At 33.0% G+C, this 26,748-nt stretch overlaps 1 protein-coding gene across 8 annotated transcripts in view; it reads left to right on the top strand.

Annotated features, from left to right (window-relative positions):
- Ppfia2 (PTPRF interacting protein alpha 2) overlaps window positions 1–26,748 on the top strand; it is a 441,884-nt gene that overhangs the window by 76,554 nt on the left and 338,582 nt on the right. For all 8 annotated transcript variants that reach the window (XM_058585759.1, XM_058585763.1, XM_058585758.1 and 5 more), the window contains one exon: window positions 4,447–4,500. In XM_058585759.1, the coding sequence (XP_058441742.1) occupies window positions 4,447–4,500 (54 nt within the window). The remainder of the gene's footprint in view (window positions 1–4,446; window positions 4,501–26,748) is intronic.

Raw genomic sequence — 26,748 nt, forward strand, 5'->3', positions numbered from 1 at the left:
AACAATAAACTGGATGAACCAGATAACAGGAAAAAAGAGAGGTAGGCTTCTCTGTTAAGGGGTAGCCAATTCCATACTGCATCTAAGTAGGCTTATTTACTGTAAATGGAACCCGTATGGGAAGGTGTGAAGTGGGCAGCCCCATGCCTCTTTAGTGCCCAGGAGGCTGAGGAAAAACACCTATTTAGAAGCTTCCCCTAAGACTAACCTCCCTTGCAATGTACAGGGAGGCCCTCAGGACCCCGAATCCAGATATGGGTCAGCTCATGGTTTAGTCTTGCTTACAAAGCCAATGTGGACATATCAAAAGCCACCAGGTATAAGGTGAAGCTGCTCCTCTAGTACCGATATTGAAAAGCATGGGTATGGTGTCTTATAAACATGTTTTGTAATCCAACTTCTTAAAAGCTACGTGCCATGCTATTGGGTATATTATCTATCTTCCTAAGTAGAAAAGAAATAACTTGCTTATTAAGAAGTTAGCATTAATGAGTACAAAGCATTTACAACTGGCACATAATAAATATTCAGTAAGTAGTAGCTATTTTATTATCTATTAGATGCAATTTAAGAACTATATACAGTATACCATATAAATAAAAATTTGTTTTTGCTTTAATCAAATAACACTACAATAGTAATTTTTAAAATTTTTTAGAAAACCAATGCTTTTACTATTTGATGTCCTATCTGTTGTTGTGCATAGAAAAATACTTTTAAGTAACACTGTGGCATTGTCAAAGATTTTACTTTTACAGATAAAATATTCCATAACATTCAAAAAGATTGACTTATTTTTAGTTATCATTTAAGGGTTATATAGCAATGCATAGTTTCATAGTTCCTCAAAAGATTTGTTTATTTTACCCATTATCTTGTTATGCATTCATGCACATTTGTTCATTATTCACACCTGAACAAAATTCTTTTTGCATCAAATGATAAGCCATGTTTGACTTGGGCTTCTATCCAAGTAGGACACTCTTACTTGCTTTACAAAAATAGAACATAAGCTCAAAATTGTTTTATAATTAAATGAGTTAAGGGGATAAGAGTGCACATTTATGGAATCTTTAGAATCATAAAGTCATGGTTTATGTTAAATTCAACACTTTTAAAAACAACACATATCAATACCTTTTTTTCACTCATTGAAATTCTTTTTTTTTTCAAGATCATGATTAACATGAAAATTTTTAAAAATTTAAAAATCGGAAAATGGGAACACTTATCTATTATAACAAGGACTGTTAAAGATTTTTGTAAAAAATAATTACAAATTTTATGAACTAAATTCTTAAAATGGTTGTTATCTGAAATGATTTCTACATTTTATCATAGTTGCATTAAATTCTAATTGCTAATGTAATATATATGCCTTCCTATGCCTGTGAAGAAAGACATATATTATCTCAAAATGTATTTAACATCATTTCATTTTATTTTAAATATGGTTGGTAATAATTTTACCTACGAAATAGATTTTTGATTTTGTCACAACAGAGATATTTATCAAGTATGATAAACTGGATATTCTAATTTGTATTAATCTTTCATTTTAGCCATTTAATACCTAATGTCAAACCTTGCATGGAATTCTAAAACAAATTTGAAGTTATATTTTGTCTTTGAATTCAATTGGGTTATTCATTTTGTTTGCTAATTTATAAATATGTCTCATTCTTTTATTACATAGGACATATATGACTTAATAAGAACATTAAGATAAATAAAAAACATTTAAGATCAGATAATTTAAGTGATTTGATTCCTTTTGGTGTATGTGACACTGGAATAAGTAATTTCAACAGGAGGATGAGGAAAGGTCCTTTACAAATAGGCCTAACAATAGAGAGATATTAATGGGGACATTTTGGCTTTTGAGAGCCAGAAAGCTGTCTTAAACTGAGTTAAAGGCAAAGAGAATATCTAGTTTCAAACATTACTCAAATAAAATACTCCAGGACAGACTACCAGATTCTATATCATCTTTATTTTATGGCAGACTCCTTTAACAGTTGAATAGTTGAAGTCATTTTTACAACTCTTTTTGTTGTTGTTTTGATATCAGGAATTGAACCCTAGTGCACGTAATCACTGAGCCACATCTTCAGCCCTTTTTTATATTTTATTTAAAGACAGGGTCTTGTTAAGTTGTGTAGGGCCTCCCTGAGTTGCAGAGGCTGGCTTTGTACTCCTGATCCTCCTGCCTCAGCCTCCTGAGCCACTGGGATTATAGGCATGCACCACCCCACCCAGCTACAAGCCTCTTTTAAAGCTAGGATTGGGGAGAAAAAGGGGTAGTTCCTCAAAAGCTTTCTGGATAAGGGGGAAGTGTATCTATGTCTGTATATCTATACACACTGTATGTGAGTGTGTGGGTGTGGTGTCTATTATTAAAAAGACAACTTAATAATTATCTTGGTGAACTGTCCTTGTGGTTGCCTTATCATTTATGACACTCAATATAATATGCACAAAGAAATTCATCATCTATTGAGTTCCTCTCAAAGTCAGCATCTTCATATGGAAACATACACTACACTTCCTCCTCTCTGGCCTTTAGTGTTTCAGTAACATCCTATCTCAGCCCCTTATATATTGTAAAGATTTCCCATTCTGCATCTGGGGATGTAGCTCAGTGGTAGAACACTTGCCTAGCTCAGTCCCAGTGTTCAGTCCCCAACACCACAAATAAAGATTTCCCATTCCTTGTATACCAGGAGAAAATGATATGGTGAAGTTCTGAGTGAATAGTAACAGGAGAGAATCCCAAGACAGAGCAGTCTTCTTTTCTTACTTGGTCAAACTTTATTGACTCCTAATGGCAGGGGCACATGTTCATAATACCAGCTCCTGTCTCCTCTTGCCAAAGGAAATAGAACATACCTTACCAAGATCCTGGAGAAGCAATAGCAGAAGCCCGGATCTATACATGCCACCCTGAAGATTGGCCTCTAACCTCCTCTCTTACAAGACCAGCTGAGCACAGTCATGACTCCTCTTAGGACTAGTAAGCCTAGCTTCTGCCAGTGGCCTAATTATATTGAAGGTGAAGAGGTGTTTAGCTGTTAGGATCACTGTCACAAGGAGGGTGTCTGGGACTCCCTCAGAAAAGCCCCCATAGGTAATTTCAAGAAAGATACCTATGTTATTAATTCACTTAAATGATTTCAAAGTATTGGTTGTTTCTCTCATCATAGACATCTAATTTTCTTTTACTTCAATCTTGATTCATTTATCTTTCTCTTTTACTTTCTTACTGAAATGTTATTTACCTGGGTTACTTGTCCCTCCTATTTAAACCATATGCAAACAGGTAAGAAGTGATCAGGGTCACAAGAAAGAGCTTTTTTAGTAAAAAGTGTAATTCTCCAATGTAGTTCTAAACTCCTATCCAGCAGCCTTTGAACACACAAGTGTGGATTTATTTTGTTTTGTTTTTTATATGTGTATGATGTGCTAATTTTTTCATTGTGATTGATGAGAGGTCTAAATCAATTATAAACACTAAAAATGTGGGAGATAGGTGGTACTGTGGACTGTAATGGATCAAATTATAGTCCATACTTGAATGATTATGTGAAAATGAACCCTAATTTTAAGTGTAACTGTAATCCACCAAAGAAACATTTTTAAAAACTAGCTAGATTTTATTTTAAAACATCAAATTCTAGTTTCTTCTGAAAAATCTAATTATTGGCATGCCTAACACCAAAGCCACTTAACTGATAAGATTTAGTTGTGGTTATCCCTATAAACAGGGCACAGCCTCCACAGCTTATCACAATATTACCTATTTCCCTACTTATGATCACCTTGACAACTGTAGTCATTACTCAGGCATGACCTTCTGTGGTTACTGATTTGAGATTAGAAATTGATCTTTATAACAGAACAGCAATCTTTATCTCCTTGTATCCTCTCTCTATATAGTAATAGAGTAGATCATAGATAATTTAAAAATTTTGTAGGTTAGGCATTTTCCATAAGATTTATTTTACGATCATTGAAGGTAATTTTTTTCCTATTCTGCTCTCACTTTGATTTTTAAAGATGTAACATCTATTTTCCTGTCTTGTCCCATTTTATTTGCATATTTCCAGAATAATTAACCCATATATATGTGTATATATATGTATATATTCACTAATAACCTCTGTGTGTATATGCATATATATATATATACACACACACACACATATATATATATATATATATATACACACACACACACACACTACAGACTCTACAGAGATGAAAAAATTATATATATCTTTAGATACAACCTATTTGTGTAGTACTAATTGTATGTCAGATTGTAAAAGAAGAAGAGTCGCTGAACTGTCCTAACTTTACAATTGAAGATAGTATTATGCTGTGGGTCTGGGGAATGCTCCATGCTATTGAGTAGCCATTTTACAATCACACCTCTCCCCTTTTCAGGATATCGAATCCCTAACAGGAGGGCTGACTGGTTCTAAGGGAGCTGATCCACCGGTAAGTTAGATTCTTCATTAAATTTAAGTGTTGACGAATCGAATTGTGTATATACCAGATCATCAGATGACTGTTTATCATCTGCCATATATAAGTACTTTTTGAAATATAGCTATTGTAGTAATTAACACAAAAACCTGAATTTGTTTTGAAGTGTGGTCTGATGTTTTAAAATGTTGTAATTACTCATGAAATCCATCTCCATTTATTTATTTATAGGCGTTGAAATATGAACAAAAACTTCATTAGAATATATTAATAATTTATGTTCTGACAATGGGTTACTCTAACTAGAAAGTTTACCATTCCAAATATGAGGGTAGAATTTTGTTGCACTATAATTTATATTTACTGATAAAAATTATGTTTATGCTATAAATACCATTGATTCTTGATATTGTTGTTTCTTTCCTATTTAATCCAGAAATCTTTTTAAAAAATTAGAGATAGTGTTTTCTAATTTTTAAACATTACTTTTAAGCAATAAGAGGAGCTTGATGTCCTAGTATTGGAACATCTTGGTCCTTACTGTGATTTCTTATTTGAGAAAACATTGATCAAAATGACATTCTCATAATATCAGGAGAGATACAAATATGAATTCAAAGTGTATAAAGTTACAAGACAGATTTAATTTATTTTAACAAATAGTCAGTGCACAAATTCTTATCACTGTTTGCCTTTCACTTACCATGGAGAAATTTAATGAGGAACACATAAAACCCAGTGTTGCCAGTTTTTAGATATGCTTCACCTAGGGACGTCAGTAAAGTACATAATTCCATTAAAACACCAGTGAAATATAGAAAAGATAACATTTAATTGAAATTCTTTCCTCTTCTGTTTCACTCTCCTGTTGTTTTAGTTAGTTTTTCATAGCTGTGACCAAAAAATATAAGAATAACAATTTAGAGGAGGAAAAGATTATTTTGGCTTATGTATTCAGAGGTTCAGAGCATGGTTGGCCAACTCCATAGCTCTGGGCCCAAGGTGAAGCAGAACACATGGCCGAGGACCTGACAGAGGAAAACAGATCAGAGTATGGCAACCAGGAAACAGAGAGCAAGCTCTACTCACTAAGAAAAAAATATAGACCCCCAAGTCATGCCCTCAGTGACCTACTTATTCCAGTCATACCCTATATACATACAGTTACTGTCCAATCAATCCCCATCAGTGATCATGATCCAATATTTCACCTTTGAATACTCTCATATTACCTCAAACGTGAACTTTTAGCCGACACCTCATACCTAAACCATAACACATGTAATGGAGTTACTTAATCTTAATCAAATTGCTCCTAAGAAAGAGCTAAATAACAAATTGTAGTTCTTTCCTTTGTTTTGATTTTCTTCATCTTAGCTTATATAGGAGAAATGTATTGGCTGCAGACAACTACTTATATTACCTTGCAGCATAAATAAAGATGACATATAAGTCAACCCAGAATATATATTGATAGGACCAGCTTGTATTTAAGTATTGTAGGTACTGCTGTTGTGATGTAATTTCAACCTGCTGCCTTGCTCTGTGCCTGTATGCAACATTCTCTTTTTATATGAAGATTAAATCCATCCTATGAAATATTTCCCTTATCTGTTCACTGATTCCTTAAAGAATTCTACATTAGAGATAAGTTTGAGAAGGATTTATTCTGGAACAAAATTAAACTAAACCCCTCTCTTCTGCAAGTAGTGACAAAAATATTATTCATTATTTGCATGTTAGATTAGTTTATCATATCCTTTAAGAGAGCATATTTGCAAACATGGAAAATTGAGTGGGCCTAGGGTCTGGCTGTTGAAAGAAACCCTTTGTGTTTTAATCAGCTTTTTTGGTGCTGTGACTAAAGGATCTGACCAGAACAACTGTAAGGAGGAAAAGTTTATTTGAGGGCCCACAGTTTCAGAGGTCTTAGTCCATAGAAGGCTGGCTCTATTCCTCAGGGCTTGAGGTGAGGCAGAATATCATGGCAGAAGAAGGTGGTGGAGGGAAACAGCTCACATCTTGGTGATCAGGAAACACAGAGAGACTCCACTTTTCAGATACAAAATGTATATATCCCAAAGCCATGCACTCAGTTCTCACATCCAGCCAAACCCTATCACTTCAGTTACCACTCAGTTAATTCCATCAGAGATCAATTCACTGATTGGGTTGAGATTCTCACACCCCAGATTTTAATAAAGTAATAAAGTCAATGTAATAAAGTCATTTTCTTTAGCCATCTTTAAAGCTTTTATAAAATTCTTTAAGTATGAAGGTGAAATGGTCAAATTTGCCAGGATTATTTAAGTAATATAAGAATGAGTTTTAGATGGGTGCAGTGGCATACACCTGTAATCCCAGCTGCTCAAGAGGCTGAGGCAGGATTGGGAGTTTAGAGCTAGCCTCAGCAAAAGTGAGGTACTAAGCAACTCAGCGAGACCCAGTCTCTAAATAAAATACGGAATGTGGCTGGGGATGTGGCTCAGTGGTCAAGTGTCCCTGAGTTCAATCCCCAGTACCAATAAATAAATACATAGAATGATTTTTAAATGAAGCTTTTAAATTTAATTACAAGTCAGAAAACTGAAAGCCAATTAAATTAAAGATAATCTAAATTCATTTCAAATTTTATATTTCCCTCTTTTAAATGTCATTAATAGATCAAATACTATTGTCTATTTCTAAAGTTATGTATTTTGTGTAACTTCAATGCACAACTAAAAGCATTCTATGATAAAAGTTGCATTGGTAAGAAAATTCAAGGTTCTTTTTTTTTTATTCATTTAACAGAATATATTAAATGCTGAATTAATGTTCTCTCTCAAGAATGCATAGCTATATAGTAATTTCTTTACCAGAATAATAGAAACTCAGATCTTGAAATAAAATGGCATGTTTTAAGAACTGAAAATTCTGATCTGGGTACACATAGTATTATTCTGAAGCAATAGAAAAGTGAAGTTTTATTATTAATCAAATTATAAGGCATGTTTAAAATGTTGTGTCAAATTCGCAAATGTTATGGAAAATTTGCATATTTAATAAGGATAAATTTGAGAACTCCAGGCATATTTTGTATTAATATTTTTGACAATAAATGTTAAGTAAATTTTCCAAAAATTCAAGAAATCTCAGTTTCAATGCTAATAATGAAAGACAGAGCTGCTCATTCATGATTTCTAGGGGCAATTTAAAAAGTGTAAAAACAAAGGCTTTCTTATGAACAAGATTTGAATAGACTTGTTTTTTAAATTTGGTTACTGGAAATTAATTGCTGCAACAAATAGAACTTGCAGATTATTCCTTTTTAATTTTTATTTATTTATTTATTTTTGGTACCAGGGGGCTTAACCACAGACTCACATCCACAGCACTTTTTTAAATTTTATTTAGAGACAGAGTCTTGTTGAGTTGCTTAAGGCCTTGATAAGTTGCTAAAACTGACTTTGAACTTGTGATCCTCCTGCCTTAGCCTATTGAGCCACTGGGATTATAGGTGTGTGCCACCATGCCTGACAAAATTGTTTTTCATCACATAAAATAAACTCTTTCATCACCAAAAATCCTTTATTCTGGTAAAGAAATTACTATATAGCTATGCATTCTTGAGAGAGAACATTCATTCAGCATTTTATCTGTTAAATATTAACTTAAAACTATCTTTGAAAAATTATATAAAATATTCTGCATCTTCATAGATTTCCTATTCATAAAAAATTGACCACAGATTAACCTACAGTATAAAAACATAGCATAACATCTACATAGGAAGATAAAGGAAATAAACTAGATAATTAAAATCTAAGGGTAAAATATAATAATTAAATTAAATACTATTTTTCAAATATAGTTGACTCTCCCTATCCCAGATTCTGTATCTGTTGATTCAACCCAATGCAAATTAAAATATTTGAAAAGGGAATTCTATTTGTACCTAAAATGTACAGACTTGTTCTGTGTAGTTATTTTCTAAACAATACAGTGTAACAGTGTGAGAAGTTGTGTGTAGGTTTTATGCAGGTAGTATGCTATTTTATGTAAGGAACTTGAGCATGCACAGATTTTTGGTATCCATGAGAGAATCAATCTCTGATGGATACTGAGTGATGAGTGTTTACCACTTTGCCACATTTTACAGTTTTTTAAAAATATTAACAGTATTAATATGTGAAAAACTTGGGAAGTGTTAGGAATCAGCATGTCCCAGGTAAGCCAATTGTCAGCCAACACTAGGCAATCCAGGATAAAATGTAAGCATTTCAGCTTCAGATGGCCAGGAGAATTTTGGAAATTCAAGAACTAGGGTACAATCCATGAATCCTATTGTACCTCTGCAGTGAAGGAACCAGGTGTGCAGTTCAGTGTGGAGCCAGAGTGTGAGATGTTAATAACCCCTGTTGTGCCCATGAGCTGGTGGTTTAGAGGTGTTGGCCAGACGTGGCCTGGTACCCAAATTCATCCTAGACTGTAAGCTATGAGATCTAAACGTAGAATTTAGTAGATCAGATTGGTCAAAAAAAGATAAGTCTAGTGATGCATATTTCAGCAGACTAACATACATGATGAAAGGTATTTCATTTTGAGATTTGGGTTAAAAAATTTTCTCATCATTAATGTGCTATTTACTGTATTATCATTTCTGATATCTTTTAGAGGTCAATGTGGACAAAATCTAATAAAGAGTGATATGGGTGAAACTTCAGAATACCTGAAATACATTCCAGAAAATAGTACATATCAAAATTGGTCAAATGTGGAAACGTTTAATTCTTTCACAAGATGATATTGAGGTTTAGGCTGAGTTTATCTTATGGCCTCACCTAGAAATTAGCAGGAAGAATGCTATTGAGATTATTCAGTGCCCACTTTTAATTTTTTTTGCTTGTTTCCAATTTTTGTGACCTTAGGAAAAAAAATCTATAAATTCACTGCCTACAGAACTTAGTTTTCTAAATTTCTCTATTTCTTTTTCCAAATGTTAAAGACTCTTTTTTATTTCTATAGTGGGATTATAAGTGAATTGCCATCTGATTCATTCTTAGTCTTGATATGCACACTGTCCTGAACATTCTTTAGCTCCATTAATTTTTCCCCCACTGAGGAGGAAGAATTGCACATTCTGTAATTTTGTACTTTCTGTTCTCGTTTTATAGCTTCTTGATGGTTCTTGGCAATTCAGGTAAACACATTATAATTTTTTTGAAAAAATAAATTTAGCTTCCTGAGGGTGCTATTCAAACCAAGTTTTCATATATATATAAAATTTTAAATGGGATTAAAACTTAAAAATCTCTCAAACTGATTTTGATTAGTCAAAAACTGCTAATGTTCTACTGAATTCAAAAGATAGATAAAATGATAGGAATCTGAACTGTGATCTAATTCAAGTTAATTATTTTAACTTGAATCTTATCTTTCTTATTATTTTCTTTTGTCCTTTGATTTATTTATTACAAATTTAGTGTATAACTGAGTAGACATTAGATGGTAGACATTTGATTTAGAGATGCATAGTTGTTGTCTTCAAAATCTTACAATATAATTAGACAGACAGTTTGGTAAAAAAATAATTATAGAATCATATAGGAACCAGGTAAAATGAAAGTGAGTAGGAAGATCATATAATCCAATTGATGAAAAAAAAAACACAAAGGAGCTGGAGAATTCAGGAAAGCCAATAGAATGAAATGTTTATCTTGAAAATTTGCAGATGAGTGGAATTTTGCCTAACGAACGGGCAGCACATGGTAGTTTATGCAAAGGAAACTGCATCTGCATAGCATAGGTCAAAAATAAAAATATAATGTGAGTGGGGAATGGGAGACAGTGGTGAGATAAAGGTTAGAAAGTTTATTAGAGGCAAGAACATGAGCAAATTCATGGAAGGAATTTGTATTCTATACTAAGGACCGTGAGGAAGCATTAAATCTTTAAATAGGAGCATCACTTAGTCAGATCTTTCCTTTAGAAATATTTTCTTTTCCCTAGTTCAGGAGTGGATTATAGAAAAATATAAAGCACAGAGATAAATGAAAAAGTTTTTTCAGTCCCCAGAAGGATGATGACAAAAATCATAATGTTGATATTTTTGTGTTAAGTCAGATTCTAAAATCAAAATTTCTTATTTTCTCTCTCATATATTTTTTAAAAAGTTGATCAAAATTTATAATATTTTAAAATATGGCTTTATGCTTGTTCTTTCATGAATTCTTTTTTTAAAATAAATCTATTTTACTTATTTATTTTTTGTGTGGTGCTGAGGCTCAAATAGAGTGCCTCACACGTGATAGGCAAGCGCTCCACCACTGAGCCACAACACTAGCCCCAGAATTTATAGTATTGATTATTAGAGGTTGGAAAGGGTTGGCAGAGGGGGTCTAGTGAGAGGTTGGATAATATGTACCAAAACAGTTATATAGAAGTAATAAGTTTTAATACTATGTAGCACAATACGATAGTTCATTGTAACTTGTTTTAACTTTTATGACTACTTAGAAGATAAGAGCTTGAAGACTGCAAACACAAAAGGATGGTAAAGTAGAAACTTCCTTGATTTAATTGGTATAGATTATATGCAAATGTTGAAATAGCACACTGTACCCAATAAATATGTACAATTATTATGTGTTAATAAAAATTTTGAGAACAGTTGAAGAAACAAAACTAGTCAAGAGCAATATTTTCAAGAGTAGTTTCAGTTAAAAAAATAAAACAAAAATAATTCATATGAGCCACTTTAATGACAATGAGTCTGGAGAGGGGAGCTGAGTGATGAGACCATGAGATAGAGTAAACACACAAGAATACTGGTCATCTGGAGGGAGGAAAATGAGGCCTATGGGGAAGTCAATTCTAAGATTTGAAATTTCTGCTCTGGCAACTGAATGAATGAAAGGACCATTCATAGTATCAAGAAACTGATGACTTGGAGGATTTTTTAAGGGGAAATGAAATCCATTATAGATACATTAAATTGAGATGACCAAGTTGGGAATAAATGAATGATTTTGAAATTTAAAGGTGAGATTGAATTTTAAACCAATGATTTGGACATGTAGAAAAACTTACTGAAGCTACTGGAGTTTGTGAAATCATCCCCCACATACACAAAATAAATGTATACAGAAATAGAAGAGTTCAGAATAAAGCTCTGAGGAAGAAAAACATTTGAGATAAGGAAAAGAAAAATGTCAGAGGAAAAAATATACCCAGAAAGGGACCAAATACAGCTGACACATGGAAATAATACCAGAAAGGTAAAGAATCATAAATGCAAGGTTAAGAGAGGATTAAAAGACCTATAAGCAGTTTTGTGATGTCATGAATTTAAGGAAAAATAGAGTGTCCAGGATATATAACAAGACGTTAAGTGGTGATCAAGATTAAAACAATTTTAGTGGCATAGTTAGGGTGAAATCAAGTTTCCAAAACAATTTTAGTGGCATGGTTAGGGTGAAATCAAGTTTCCAGTGGCCTGGAAATTTAAATGTAAGACAAAGAATTTAATTCAATGGCTACAGACAAGTATTTCAAAGAGCTTAGTTATGACAGAAGTGAGAGGACACAAGAGCCAATATAGGATATGAAGTGGAGAGATGATTAAGGAGCAAAAATTATAAAGTGTTGTGTCATCACCTAGCTACTTGATTTAAGCACTTCAGAACCTGAATATTCCTAGTTGTTAATAAGATCCGGGGTGTGGTCATTGATGTGGTGATGAAGCACTGTAGGAAAAAAGCTTGTGGGAACTGATGACAGCAAGGAATTGAGAGGTTAGCATGTTATATGGGTCATTTATGTGGGCCATTGAATTCTTTTCTACCTGTATTCACTCTCTTAATGATCCTAACTTATTTAAAAACTTAAGTACCACTTAGAGAATAGTAACTGAAAAAAAAATGTATACCTCTAGACTAGATCACACTCTTGGATTGATCTAGACTACAATTTAGACTTGTGTATCTAATTAATATTTGACATATCCACCAGAGGGAAGCTTCTGGCAAAAAAGGAAGCAGTTCCAAGAGAAGAGAGGGTTGGGGAAGGAGTCACAGGGAAGATGTGTCCTTCCAGGGCTGGCCCCCAGAGACCTACCCTCTCTAGCCATGCTCTACCTGCTTACAGTTCCTATGATTCAGTCTCTTCAAACTGGGATGGACTGATTAGGTTACAGCTCTCATAATCTAATTATTTCACCTCTGAATATTCCTGAAAGAGCTTTTAGGGGACATTTCATATCCAAATCATAACATGGACATGTATGACTACTGAACCACAGCTATTAATTTGGAAGATGGATGCCTGGTTGGAGCGATCTTAAGGCAGGCCAATGAAGAATGGTAATAGTAAGGTTTATCTTTACACCTAGAATGTGGTATGCCAAAGACACAAGAGTTTTACATGGATCATACTGATGAAATAAAAAGATAATAAAACCATTTCCAAGATGACTACTTGATAAGATAATGAGAACCAAGATGTGAGACTGTAAAGGACAGAAACTGGGATATGAGTCAGATGGGAGGTAGGAGGCAAATGGTTAGCCAGAGAGAAGATAGCAAATTGCCTTTGTCAACAAACTGTGTTTAGGATAACTGCTGAAAATGGGAAGCATTTTTGAGATCTCTTAGCATGTTCTATAACTGATGGTTAATGTAAAAGGAAACATTTGGGAAATGATTTCTTCTGTATCCTCAATTATTTGAAAAATTTCAATGTAATGAAACAGTTATTTGTTAGACATAAGCTTTTTTGTTGTTTTTTTTTTTTACTTAATGGTTAATTTCTAATTAATTTATTGAAAATATATTTAAAGAAAAAAATTTGAAGGAAACCCAATATGTGAATTAAATACAATAGGACAAGCAAAATATATTTGAAAACCTTTATTTTTAGAAAAATACTCAATTTTTGTTAATAAAATGTTTAGAAATATGTATATAATATATATTTTAGTCTATTGTTTGTCTAATTTAAAATCCAATAGGAATTATTTTAATTCAACTATCTTTGTCCCTCAAAATAGTTATCAGAGTTTTCAATTCAACAACAGAAATTCTAAACATATATTTTGTTGTTTCTCCCTTGTTTTCTTTTTTATTCCTCTCTTCCTTTCTTTTTTATTTATACTGATTTTATATATGCTTATATGTATTCATCTTCAACATGTATAAATACACATAAAACAATTTATAAACATCTATAAATATATATGTGCATATATTTATATGTATCTATAAATATACATGTATTTATATTTATATATGTCTTTCTACAGAAAATAGAACAGATTTTTTAGTTTTTTGAGTACTTGACTCAACAGAGACTGATGTCTAATTAGACCATTCTTATCTATCACAATAAAGTGGAGCTATTTTTATTTTTTATCAAAGATGCTTATAATTTGAGATGTTTATCTGAAATAAAAAGAGATGGATGAATGAAGCTTTACACATTTAATTACTTGTTAAAAATGTGAAAAATATAAAGTAAGGATAAGTTTATTGAGAAAACATTTTTGTAATGCCCTCTGTGTACTTACTACTAATCTAGGAACTTGTAGAAAAAAGTAGCATATCAATGCAGTGCGGTAGACCTTGAAAACTCCATTTTGCTAGCAATTATTTCTTTTAAAAATATAAGTATAAAAGGTGTTATATAGGTAACTGATTAGTTTTGTGTACCAGGGAAATAATGATCATATTGGGGGAGGATTATTTATTCAAAGACTTTTCTTCAGGGGTAAACACCAAACCAGGTCTTTCAGAGAAATTTACGCTACTCTTTCTTCTGGATGGAAGTAAATCAAGGGCTTAACTTCTTTAGAAGTATATCAATTCTATAGAGTTTATCAACTAACAAAGCTTGCTGCTACAACTTGCTTACAGCACATCAGTTTAAATTTAGTTGCTAAAGTTATTAAGAATATAAAATTAAAACTGCTTTCTAAGTATCTTTCTTGAAATTATTTATGGGTGGCTTTTCTGAGATAGTCCCAGACACCCTCTTTGTGACAGTCATCCTAATAGCTAAACACCTCTTCACCCTCAATATAATTAGGCAACTGGCAGATGCTTGGCTTGCTAGTCCTAAATGGAGTCATAACTGTGGTCAGAGGGTCTTCTAAGAAAGGAGGTTAGAGGCCAGTCTTCAGGATGGCATGTACATATCTGGGCTGCTGCTGTTGCTTCTCCAGGATCTTGGTAAGATGCTATTCTATTTCCTTTTGCAAGAGGAGAAAGGAGCTAGTATTATGAAAATGTGCCCCTGCCATTAGGAATCAATAAAGTTTGCCCAAGTAAGAAAAGAAGACTGGTGTGTCTTGGGATTCTCTCCTTTTCAGTCCCTGTTACTAGGGGCTGTTAGACACCATTAGCCCTATCTTGGAAACCTTGGTCTTTGTGTTAAGGATACTTATATGGAAGGAAAAGAGCCTGTTCTAGTTACTCTTCTATAAGGAGATAATCTTTTTCAAATGCCTACAGTCAAAGAACATGCATTAGCAAAATGTAAATGCTTGAAATTGCATGCATATTCTTTTATAAAATAAACTTAACATTAATCATAGCCACTATGGGCACTTTAAAAAGAAATCTGATTGTATCCTCATAATAAATTGAAATTGAGATTCTGCAGAATTCTTACTTAAAATTAAAATATACATTGACTGAAATATACCACATAAGAGGAATATTCATAACAATTTTATGATAAGCTATTAAATCATTTTTCAAAGTGATATTTTAGACATTTGAAGTGCATTTAGAAAATCTGAAGTGTTATAGGAAGAGTAGAAGATTTGATTTAAAATCAACATTTTACTTACAGAGTTCACCAGGGTCCTCTAAAAGTTATTAAATCTTGTACATAAATTATCAAAATTTTCTTACATTTTACTTACAGGAAATTTTACATTTTAACTAGAGCATGAAGAGAAGTTTTGTGTAAATTTGTATTTACTCTATTTTACCTTCTTTTCATCCCATATTATAATGGATAATTCACATCCATTAATATTTTCTTCTATTAACAACTTTTTGAATATTTAAAAAAAAAATCATCTTGATATGTCTATCCAGAAATACTAGGTTTATTTCACTAGATCAGAATTATACAAAAGGCCATTAATTTAAATAAAAGTTGATATTTCAATCAACATAATTTTCCTAACTTTTCAACATATGCATGTAAGTAATTACATTAAATACAAGTAGCAAAATGGTCAATCCAAGATGAATCTGTGAGAATAATTTCTTGAAAAGAAAGTATATTTTCACAAAAGATATAAAATTTGATAATAAAGATTGAAATTACATGATAGAAAAGATGTATCATGATATATTAACAAAAAAATCTGTGTAATATGTCAATATCAGAAATCTTTAAGAAAAGATTATGAAATATAATGTTTTGTTCCCCTTTTTCGCTGCTGTGACTGAAGGACCTGACCTGCAGCACAGTTATAGAGGAGGAAGAGTCCATTTGAGGGCTCATGGTTTCAGAAGTCTTAATCCATAGAAGGCTGGCTCCATTCATCAGGGCTGAAGGTGAGGCTGATGTCATGGTGGGAGAGTGTGACTGAGGGAAGCAGTTCACATGTGGTGACCAGAAAGCAGAGAGACTCTACTCTCCAGATACAATTATATATCCAAAGCCAAGCCCCAATCCCCACCTTCTCCAGCCACACCCTACCACTTCAGTTAATCCCACTATGGATTAACTCGCTTGATGAGGCTAAGGTTTTAACCAAATCATTTCTCAACCAAACCTTCTTGCATTGTCTCATGTGAGCTTTTGGGGGACACCTCACATCCAAACCATAACATATAAGAAGAGAGATATTGCATTATAAAAATTTGTATACTAGGAATATAAATTGCATCTGACAGTAATCATTTAAGTATAAAAAATAAAATTGAACAAAAATAGAACAAAGAAAAACCTCAGCCATGGTGGAACATTTTAATATATTCTTCTCATTTACCCAATTGAACAATATTATGAAATCTGTAAAGATAATGATAACTTGAGCAATATGATAAGTAAACTTCACCTCAGTCATATATCTGTGTGGATACCTGTGCTTATTTCCAAAAAATGACCAAATGTGAACCATATAAGAAGACTTAATTTATTTTAAAGAATTGAAATAATGCAGACAATATTTTCTTTCAATAGTGGAGCTTAGCAAGTTTAGAACTAAAAGACAAAAGTATTTTAACTTATAACTAAAAAGCACTAACATTTTTAGAAATAACACAGATACTTATTAACTCATTTGTAAGAGCATAATTCAAAATGATATAAATAAAACCTTTGTGAATTCAGTGATATTAAAATATTTCATTTTGACATATAGAAGGTAATTAAAACCCATTTAGAAATTTATAGCATTAAAATCTAATCACTAGAAAAAATAAATAATAAAAATCACTGTTGTAAGTATTCATCTGAAGAACTTAGGGGAATAAAAGAGCAAATAAAACTTAAAGTATATAGAAATAGGAAAGCAATGAGATTAGTGGCAAAAATTACTATAAATGTTCCATACAGAGTATAAATAAAGCCACAAGTTAATCTTTTGAAAAATTAGTGACATTGCCAACTCTCTGGTAATTCATTAAATAAACCAGTGTGACAGTGAAAATAAACATAAGCAGGGAGAGGAGTTGGAGTATAGACTCAGTGCAAGGACTTGAGTTAGATCCTCAGCATGGATGTGGGGTGTCATGGGCTCCCATTTCAGAATGGGAGCCATGATAACAGAATTGAACAGTGTACATCCTACAGACAATGAAAGATATTTTGAATACAATTATGATGAATTTTAAATTGTAGATTATAAATCAAATGGGCAATTTCCTAGAAAAACAGCTTTGACTGAGTTAACATCAGGAAATAAAGAAATATGCAAAGAGTAGTTTACATAACTAGATTTTTAAAACCTACAAATGAATAAAGAATAACATAAATAATACTTTACATCAAAGAAATAGAATCTTCAATTCAAAACCTTTTCAAAGAAAACTCCTGGGCCAGATGGTTTCTTCAGTGAATTCTACAATTTGTTAAGGAAGGAATTATACCAACAATTAAAAGCTCTAAAAGACAATTAAAATAAGCACTTCCAGGTTGTTTCATGAGGTGCATTAGTTTTCTATTGCTGCTTAACAAATTACTACTACCTTAAGACTTAAAGCAACACACTTATTTCAGTTTCTATGGGTCAGGAGTCTGAGGCTAGCTTAGCTACACCTTTGCAGAATGTTTAATGCAATCAAGGTATGCACAGGCTTGGTGCTTTTTTATCTACAGGTTGGCATTCTTTCCTGAGCTCACATGGTTGTTATTACATATTTCTATCTATCTCTTTCTGTGTGTGTACATATCTTCCAGAGTTACCTCCCACTACCTTTGCCACATTTTATTTAGTTAGAAGCAAGACACAGGTCTTGCTCCCAGTCAGAATGAACGTGGGCCTCACCCTAACTGTCTGTATAGCACATAAAGCCATATTTGAAACAAAGGCTGATATGATAATTGCTGAGGAAAATAAAAGCTAATTTCCCATGGATGTGATTATAAAAGTCCTAAATAAAATTTTAGTAAATTTAATGAAGCAATGAATAGGGATATGCCATGAGGACTTAGTTGATTTTGCTCCAGAAATGCAAGGCCTATATACTAATTACACAGAAAGACTCACTAGGATGATGATTTAAACAATAATTCTGTATTCTTTTTGTTTTGCTACTCTGAGAAGCTTCAGTTCTATAGACAAAAAGAATGATTACATCACTAACAATAGTTGCTTTGGGTATTCTATTAGTGTGCTTTTAAAAATTGATGTGTCTTCAACTTGTTACTTGTAATGATGTTTTATTTCACATTTGTTAATACTGTGATTAATATTTCTTACCCTAAAAATAGTTTACAGTATAAAAAGTCTTTACTCAGTATTGTTTTTAGAGGAAGTGGCTAATATGAAACTAAAAGTACAGCTGATGCCTTGGGTCACAGGGAAAGATTCTCTTCTTCCTTCCCCCCATCCATTCCTTCCTTTATACCATTTAAAATGTTTTCGCTTATGAAATCATTTGTTTGGGGGCACTAATCTACTTTTCTGGTTGAATTATATGGTAGTCTTCAATTGCTTATCTAAACCAAATATTGCTGGATGCCATAAGGAACATATGAAGATTTCTATGTTCTAGTACTTGGTAAATTTAATTCTAAAATATTCAAGGTATTAACTCAAGCCCTCATATTTTATTGCTCTTAAAATAATTTTAAATATTTACTTGAAGGTGAAGGAATTCCACTTTCAAGATATTCTAGTAAGAAAAATAGCTGTAGATACACGAAAGAAAAATTCACTTGTATTAATGTTGGAGATGTGCCAAGAATTCAAGTGTATTTTAAAATATGAGCATAAAAATGCAAGTTTTCCTAAAGTATATGAAGATATTATTCACATATCAATCTAAATCCCATCAGTCAGGTATTCATAGATCCATATCTAACTTTCTTATCTCCTATCAAGGTTGAATTTTACAGGAAGAGATCAGAAAGATGATTTCCTTCATTTTTCTTTTTTTATGATGCTATTGCCTTTGGCAATCACATATTTTTTTTTTTTTTTTTTGCAGGTGGGGGGAAGCCATAAAAGGTACTCCTGTTTTGTTGATTCTCTCAGAGTACTCTATAATCCTTATACTAATATTTATATACTGAAAAGTTTATATCTTATTTTTTTAGAGAATAAGTGATTTTTTCCTGCATCTCATAATTCAAAGTGTTCCCATTGTGTATCTTTCCTTTATCTTCTTATATCTTGTCATTGATGTTGATTTAGATTTACAGATGATTCTCCTCATCTTATTTTCTTTCTCTTTAGTGCTCATCACTTTTCAGGAGATTCTGATATTCTCCAATTATTCCTTGTTAGTTTCCTTTGAGTGTTTGCCAGCACAAAGTTATGTTAAGAAGTGTTCTAATGTCCTTAACTGAAGACAAGGAGTACATGCAAATGCACTTATACCCACACTTAAGCACATGCACACACATGCATGTTCCAATACTTACATGTTTACCCTTACACTTTTATTTAGTATGTAGTTTTATGGATAGATAGATAGATGGATATTCAAAATATTTCACTGAAATTATACCTGTTTGGCTGGAATTGTAAAGAAAAGAATAGAAAGCCCTAATTTAGAATGGAAGGCAAAACCAAGTAAGATCTCTCTAAAGAAGTGACTTTTGAAAGATGAATCACTTGAGGAATAAATATAGAATGATCATGACAAATCATATAGTAAGGTAAACAATGCTCTTCAATTTCATGTCCAATTAGAACCTGAGAATATGACTTTATAATAGGATATTTGTAGATTTGGTTTGTTAAGGACCTTGAGACATAATCATCCTTGATTTAGTGTAGGCTCCAAATTCAATGACTTTTGTCCTTATTAAAAGAGGAAAGGGCATTGAGACACATAGAGCAGTTTGCCAGGTGAAAATGGAGACAGAGATTGCAGTGATACATTGATAAATCAAGGAAGATCAAGGATTGCAAACCCCCAGAAACTGAAAGAGAGACATGGAATCAATTCTCCTTTGGATCTTCAGGGGTAATCCAACCTCCTGACACCTTGATTTCAGACTCCTTATATCCAGAACTGTAAGAGAATAAGTATGTTATAGTTTATATCCAGAAGCTACCACCTTTGTGGTAATTTATTACATCATCCCTAGGATACTAAAGCAACAAGCACAGGACCTAAATATGGCTGTGGTTTTGTGAACTACAGGCAGAGTGACATTAAATGTGATTGAAGTGCCCAGGCATGGTGGCAAATGTCAATAATCCCAGCAATTCAAGAAACTGAGGCAGAAAGGTTCCATATTCAAGGGCAGACTTGGCAACTTAGTGAGGATCTAAGCAACTTAGAAAGACCCTGTTTCAATATAAAGCATACAGGGGGCTGAGGATGTGGCACAGTGGTACAGAATTCCTGGGTTTAATCTCCAGTTCCCAAACAAAACAAAACAGTGATTTGAGTGAGAGGCAATAACTAGATCATGTTGGATCTTATAGGAATTTGTGCTTTATTTCAAGTGGATTGGAAAGCTATGGTAGGCTTATATGTGAGGATATAACATGATAAGATATATCTTTGAAAAAATATTACAGTGGTTTCCCTTAAGAATCAAGTAGAATAGGACAAGAATTAAAGCAAGAGGAACTAGAAAGGGACTGGGCTACTGAAGAAATCTTGGAAATATGGTGGAAATTTGATTCAGAATGATGAAAACATAGAAGTGAACCAGGTTGAGATATAATCAAGTTAGAAATGATGATTTGCTGATGGGTTGGGGGAAAATAAAAATGCTCCTTAGTTTTGGGCTGAGCTATTAGATAGATAGATGTTCATGACACTTACCAAATTGATGACTCCAAGGAAAAAGACTTGGAGTGGGAATGAGAAGGGAAATGTTAATTAGCTTGAAGTGTATGACATATTTATGTGGACTGAGATTTAAATTTCATTGATACTATTGTGTACATAGTATTTAAAAGCATAAAAATAGTGAGACCTTCAGGGAGGGAATGCAGAAAGACAAAAGTCCTAGACCAAGCAAATATTGAAAGAATTTTGAAAAAAAAAATATGCCATAAAGGCTTTAGTTAGCTTTTTGGTCACTGTGGAAAAAAAGACCTGACAAGAACAATGTATATGAGGAAAAGTTTATTTTGACTCATGGTTTCAGAGGTATTGTCTATGACCAGCTGACTCCATAGCTCTGTGCCCCAAAGTAAGGCAGCACATCTTGGCAGAAGAGCAAAGTGGACAAGAACAGCTCAAGACATAGTAACCAGGAAGCAGAGAGGGAGCTACACTTACCAAGGACAAAATATGAAAAACAAAGGCACACCCCACAATGACCTATTTCTTCAACCACACCTACTTGCCTATAATTACCATCCAGTTAATTCATATTAGTGAATTAATCCACTGATTACAGCTGTCATAATCTAATTATTTTACTTCTGAACAATTTTGTATGCCCAAGACAAAGGCTTTGGGGGATACCTCAGATCTCAACCATAACAAGGTAAGGGGCTTTCAGGAAAATTTATAACTGTTATATCAGAAGGAAAGAGAGGGAACTGGGGAATGAAGTCCTGTTGCCTCACAGTCCTGGATACAACTGATTTATTTTTATATAAGAGAGAGATTCATGAACTTAATGATTGTGTTCAAGACTTAATCCTTAACATCTTGGGAAAATTTTAACTCTCTGGCTTTTTTGTGTCTTTAGTCTTTATGCTGTTGTTTACCATTTGAGATGGGATAAAGGTGGAATTCTGAATCTAATTGCCAATAACATTTTTGAAATTCCACAAATCCAATTCACATTGCTTTTGTTAGCTCATGAGCAATAAGCCTCAGTAACATTCTGTTTTTAATTTCATAGCCAGCTCATATGGTATGACTTTTTTTGAAGTGTCCATATTTAAAATCTAAAAGAGTAAAGGAGAATCTGAACCTATAGCCAATCCTAAATTTGGTACCTTCACAAAATAGGCCTGCTCCTTCCCACCTATTCCATTTTTAGATTGATAGAAATGAAAAACCAGAAAATACCTTGCAGACTATACAACTGTTTACCTTCATTTACAAAATAAAAAAAAATCAGGGCTGGGAAAGGACAAATCACCTCCCTGTGTCATAATGTGGGTGGAAATGGAGCTAAGATCAATGGTTTGCTTTGCCTGATACAAAGCTGAAATTTCTCTTTGGAATTAATTACAAGGGATTTCTATTCTCCAAAGGCAATAATAGACTCTAGTTTCATTAGAGCAAAGGAAAAAAAAACAGAGAATATTTATTAAATACTGTGGTTAAGTCAGATAAGAATAAAGTATAAGAAATGACCATAGGGTTTAATCCCAATTTTATTACTGATTAATACTTTGGTTTTAGACAAGCTACTTATATTCACAGAACATCAGTTTTCTTATCTGTAAAATTAAACCTGCATTTTTTCTGTTATGTGAGGATTTGTGATAATCCTTTCATGACTATAATTAAGACTCTGAGCCATTTGTAGCCTTCGGTCATAACATCATTAAAGTAACATAATTGTGAACCATCACCTGAAAAACTGGCCTGGAGAGGAAGAATCAAGTAGAGGGCTAAAGGAAAGAGTAACTAGAAAATATAGGAATAAAATAGCACTTTCAAGTTCTAATCATGTAGTATAGCACTGATACAATGACCTTCAACTACTTACTCAAAATTTAAGAAAGAAAATGGTTTTCTTTCAAAATTACTTGCTGCAGCAAGAATAAATATCTCATTTTTTCTCCTTCTCTCTTGGTTTCTACCCATGTCATTACTCTCCTTTCTCTCCCACCTCCTCAGGGACCTATTAACCTTCAGTATCCCTTTTCCTCCAGCAACCTCTTCCTTCCTATTAAGTCCTTTTTCTCCACTTCCACATGTCCCTGGATGAAACACTTTTATGGAACTATATTACCTTTGTAGTTTGGGTCTATACCTCTTCTTCATTGCATGATTTCTCATAATAGTATGCTGTGCCTCTTGCAAGAGTTTTTCAGCTATGATTCTCTCCTTTGTTTTACACAAAATAATTTCCACCCTGCCTTGCCATTGAAAAGAGTATCTTAGACATTATATTTAGATCTGTAATAATTGAATCCAATGACCTAATTTCATTATTCATTTCTCCTGCCCTCCCTGCAGCATGTGATACTGCTCTCTCTGCCTTAAGTGGTTCCTCTTTCTCCTTACCATATTAAGGAAGAATTACTTCTCCATATTATTTTCTTGTCCATATGAATTTCTGTACATGTTTACATTTTTACAGTTGTCAGGAATTATCAGAAATTCCACCACATATCACTAAGTCTAAAGTCTCTGACTCCAGACCCTAAATCTCTTTGATCTTTATCTTTCACTTACAATTAAACACAGAAATGAATATTGATTGAGAAATATTACAGAGCTTTCCAGAAACGTACCCCTGTCCTCTTAACTCCAGAAGCCATTTCTGAATACTAGATCTAGTTTAACCTGCCTCAAGTGTACATTCAACTTCATTCTTCTACTCAAGAAATTTCACTATCTCCTATGTCTTCTAGGACTTATGTTCATACTTATATAGTTTTGCTTCTTGTGCATCAGGAGTTCTATTTGAAAGACACAAGGAAATGAAAAAGAAAAATAATCAAAATTATTTTTGAAAGCCTATTAGAAAAAAGCCATGTTAAAGAGTAATAATAAAGTATGCTTTATATTGAAATAGGGTCTTTCTAAGTTGCTTAGATCCTCACTAAGTTGCTAAGTCTGCCCTTGAATATGCAATCTTTCTGCCTTAGTTTCTCGAATTGCTGGGATTATTGACTTTGCCACCATAACAAAGCATGTGCAATCCATCCAATGTACTTATTTTAAATTTTATCTAGGTGCAATATGTAGAGATTAAAATTCACATTTATAAAAGTATTTTGTGAGATTAGTTTTTTAAAAATATCTGTAATCATTTAATCACCACTACATCAATATATCACTCTAACCATAATCCTTTCCCTAGGACCACTTTATAATCCACTAACACCTGCAATCTTTACAACTAATTTCATCAGCGAGACATTTATTTTCACAATATCATTCCTATGAATTTGAGCAACCTATCCATGCTTCCAATATGATAAACTCATATATTTATTATGAAAAAAAATTGCCCTAACTCTATCCCTCTGCATATGACATATCTCTATCTGTTAACCTATTAAGATCCCTTCACAACATGAAAGAACTATGTTTGATAAAAGAGTTATTTTTATAGAGTATATTATTGGGGTTTAAGCCCTCTTATTTCTAGAAACATAAGATTTGAACTTAACCCTAAGAACAGAAATCTCTTTATGCTACAAAATACACCATGTTTTACTAGTAAAGTCAGTCAAATAAGCTATCAGGCCCATATTCTGAATATTTTGGTTTATACACTTCCCATAGTAATTAACCCCTCCAATTCCTCTAATCGTGGTATCCACTCTGTTCTCAGGAACGGTAATCACCCTATTCAGTTCCTGCTGGTTAGTCTCCTAGGGCTTCAAACAAGCAAACTTGATAGTGTCCATGAACTTTTAATTGGTTCTAAAAATTTTCCTGGACCCCTTGGCAGTTGAACCCCTCCCTGCCACTCATGCCATAGAAACTGCTGATCTGCTTTCTTTAATTATAGTTTTGACACTTCTAAATCTCACACCCATAGACTCCCACAGTATAACTTCCTTCAGTTAACATAATGCTTTTGAGGTTCTTCTACATTTTTGTGTGTGTCAGTATTGTAAAATAGTTGCCTTATTGTTGGTGAATAGTGTTCTATTAAATTAATATTTCATGGTCTTTCTAGTAGCTAATTGAGAGACAGTAGGCCCATTTCTAGTGTTTAGCAATTAAGAGCAAATATCCTCTGACTATTCAAATATGTTTTTGTGTATTTTGAGTAGACACCTAAAATTAAGATTTTTGGGTTGTCTTATAAATGCATATTTGATTTTATAAGGTACCAGCACACTATTTGCCAAAGGGGCATAGCATTTGCATTATCAATGTGTGAGAATTCAAAACTGTTCCATAGCCTCATCAACACTTGGTATTGTCACTCCTTTTGATTTTAACTGTTCTAGTGAAAATGTCCTAATATCTATTTAGAGCATAGTTTTTATTTCTTGATAAGTAATGATATAATCATATGGTTATGTGATTACTGGCCATCTGAATGAATATTAAAACTCCTTTTGTCTTCTTATTCAGTTTTCAGAGAAAAGAAGGAAACAAGTTCATTATCAAAATGTGTTTTGTAAATATTTTTCAAAATCGATTGCTTGTCTTCTTACTTGTTCTAACTCTGTCTTTCAAGGATAATTCGAATTTTGATGATGTCCAATTTATCTTTTTTTTCTTTATGATTTTTGTTTTGGAGTTCTATTAATTTTTGCCTAAGTAATATGAAAAAGATTTTACCCTACCTGTGCTTCTAGAATTGCTATATATTTGGTTCTGACATTTAGGCATGTGATCCAGGCATGAATGGTTAATTTGTGTAGGACGTTCTTTTCTGCTTCAGTTGTTCAGTTCCATTTCTTTAATAGACTACAATTCTTCCCTTAAATTTCTCCTTTGTGAAAATCAAATGACCACATATGCACTGGTCCATCTTACATCAATAAGTCTATCTTTTTTACAGTTACCAGAATTTTGATTACCAAAGTTTTATTCAAATCTTTGAAGGCTCTACACTTTTGTTCTTATTTTCAAATTGTTTCATCTATTCTCAATCCTTCACATTTCTGAATAAATTTTAAGATCAGCTTGTAAGTTTCTTAAAAAAAAACACAAAAGAAGACAGAAAAATTACATTCTGAGGCTTAGTTGAATCTGTACATCAATTTTGGGAGAACTGATAATAGTATTCATCTTCTGATCTGTGAACATGGAACATCCTCTGATTTAAATACTTTAAAATTTTTCTCAGAATTGCTTCAATATTATAATTTCCAGTTTTTCATTGGTGGTACATAGATACACTTGACTTTTCTATACTGGCCTCTTATCTTGCAAGCTTACCATGAAGACTTGTTTTCACTTCTAGTAGAACTTCTGTGTAAATGATGCTAGTGATGGGGTTTTCTTCTTGTTACCTTTAGGATATGAGGTTTTTTCCCCAATGCTCCTGTTAATGCAGGGATGTTCAGAGGAGAAGTGATTAGATTATGAAAGTTGTAACCTGATCATTCTGTCTAGTTTGATGGATTGACTGACTGGTAACTATAAACAGGTGGGACATGATTGGAAGAGATGGGTCACTAGGACATGGCCATGCCTGAGTACATGTTTCCTGTGGCCCCTTCCTGCGTCCCATGCTCTCTCTGTTCCCTGAACCCACCGTGAAATGAGCATCTCTCCTCCACCAAGTCCTTCCACTATGATATGCTGTAGCAATGGAGCTAGCCTCTAGAGAGGGCAACTTTTGAAACTGTGGGTTCAAAGTAAACTTTTTCTCCTCTAAGTTGTTCTTATTTGGTGTTTTGGTTACCACAATGAAAAGCTGACTAAAATAGTTGTTGTTTTGTGATTTTTTAGTAATGCTTTTCTTTAGCGTAGAACAGCTCCTTTCCTATCTGTAGTTTGCTAGTGGCTGTTTTTATGAATTGGT

This window comes from Marmota monax, unplaced genomic scaffold (assembly GCF_021218885.2).
Source record: "Marmota monax isolate L192 unplaced genomic scaffold, Marmota_monax_Labrador192_F-V1.1 WCK01_AAM20220418_F8-fsc00146, whole genome shotgun sequence".
NCBI lineage: Eukaryota > Metazoa > Chordata > Mammalia > Rodentia > Sciuridae > Marmota > Marmota monax.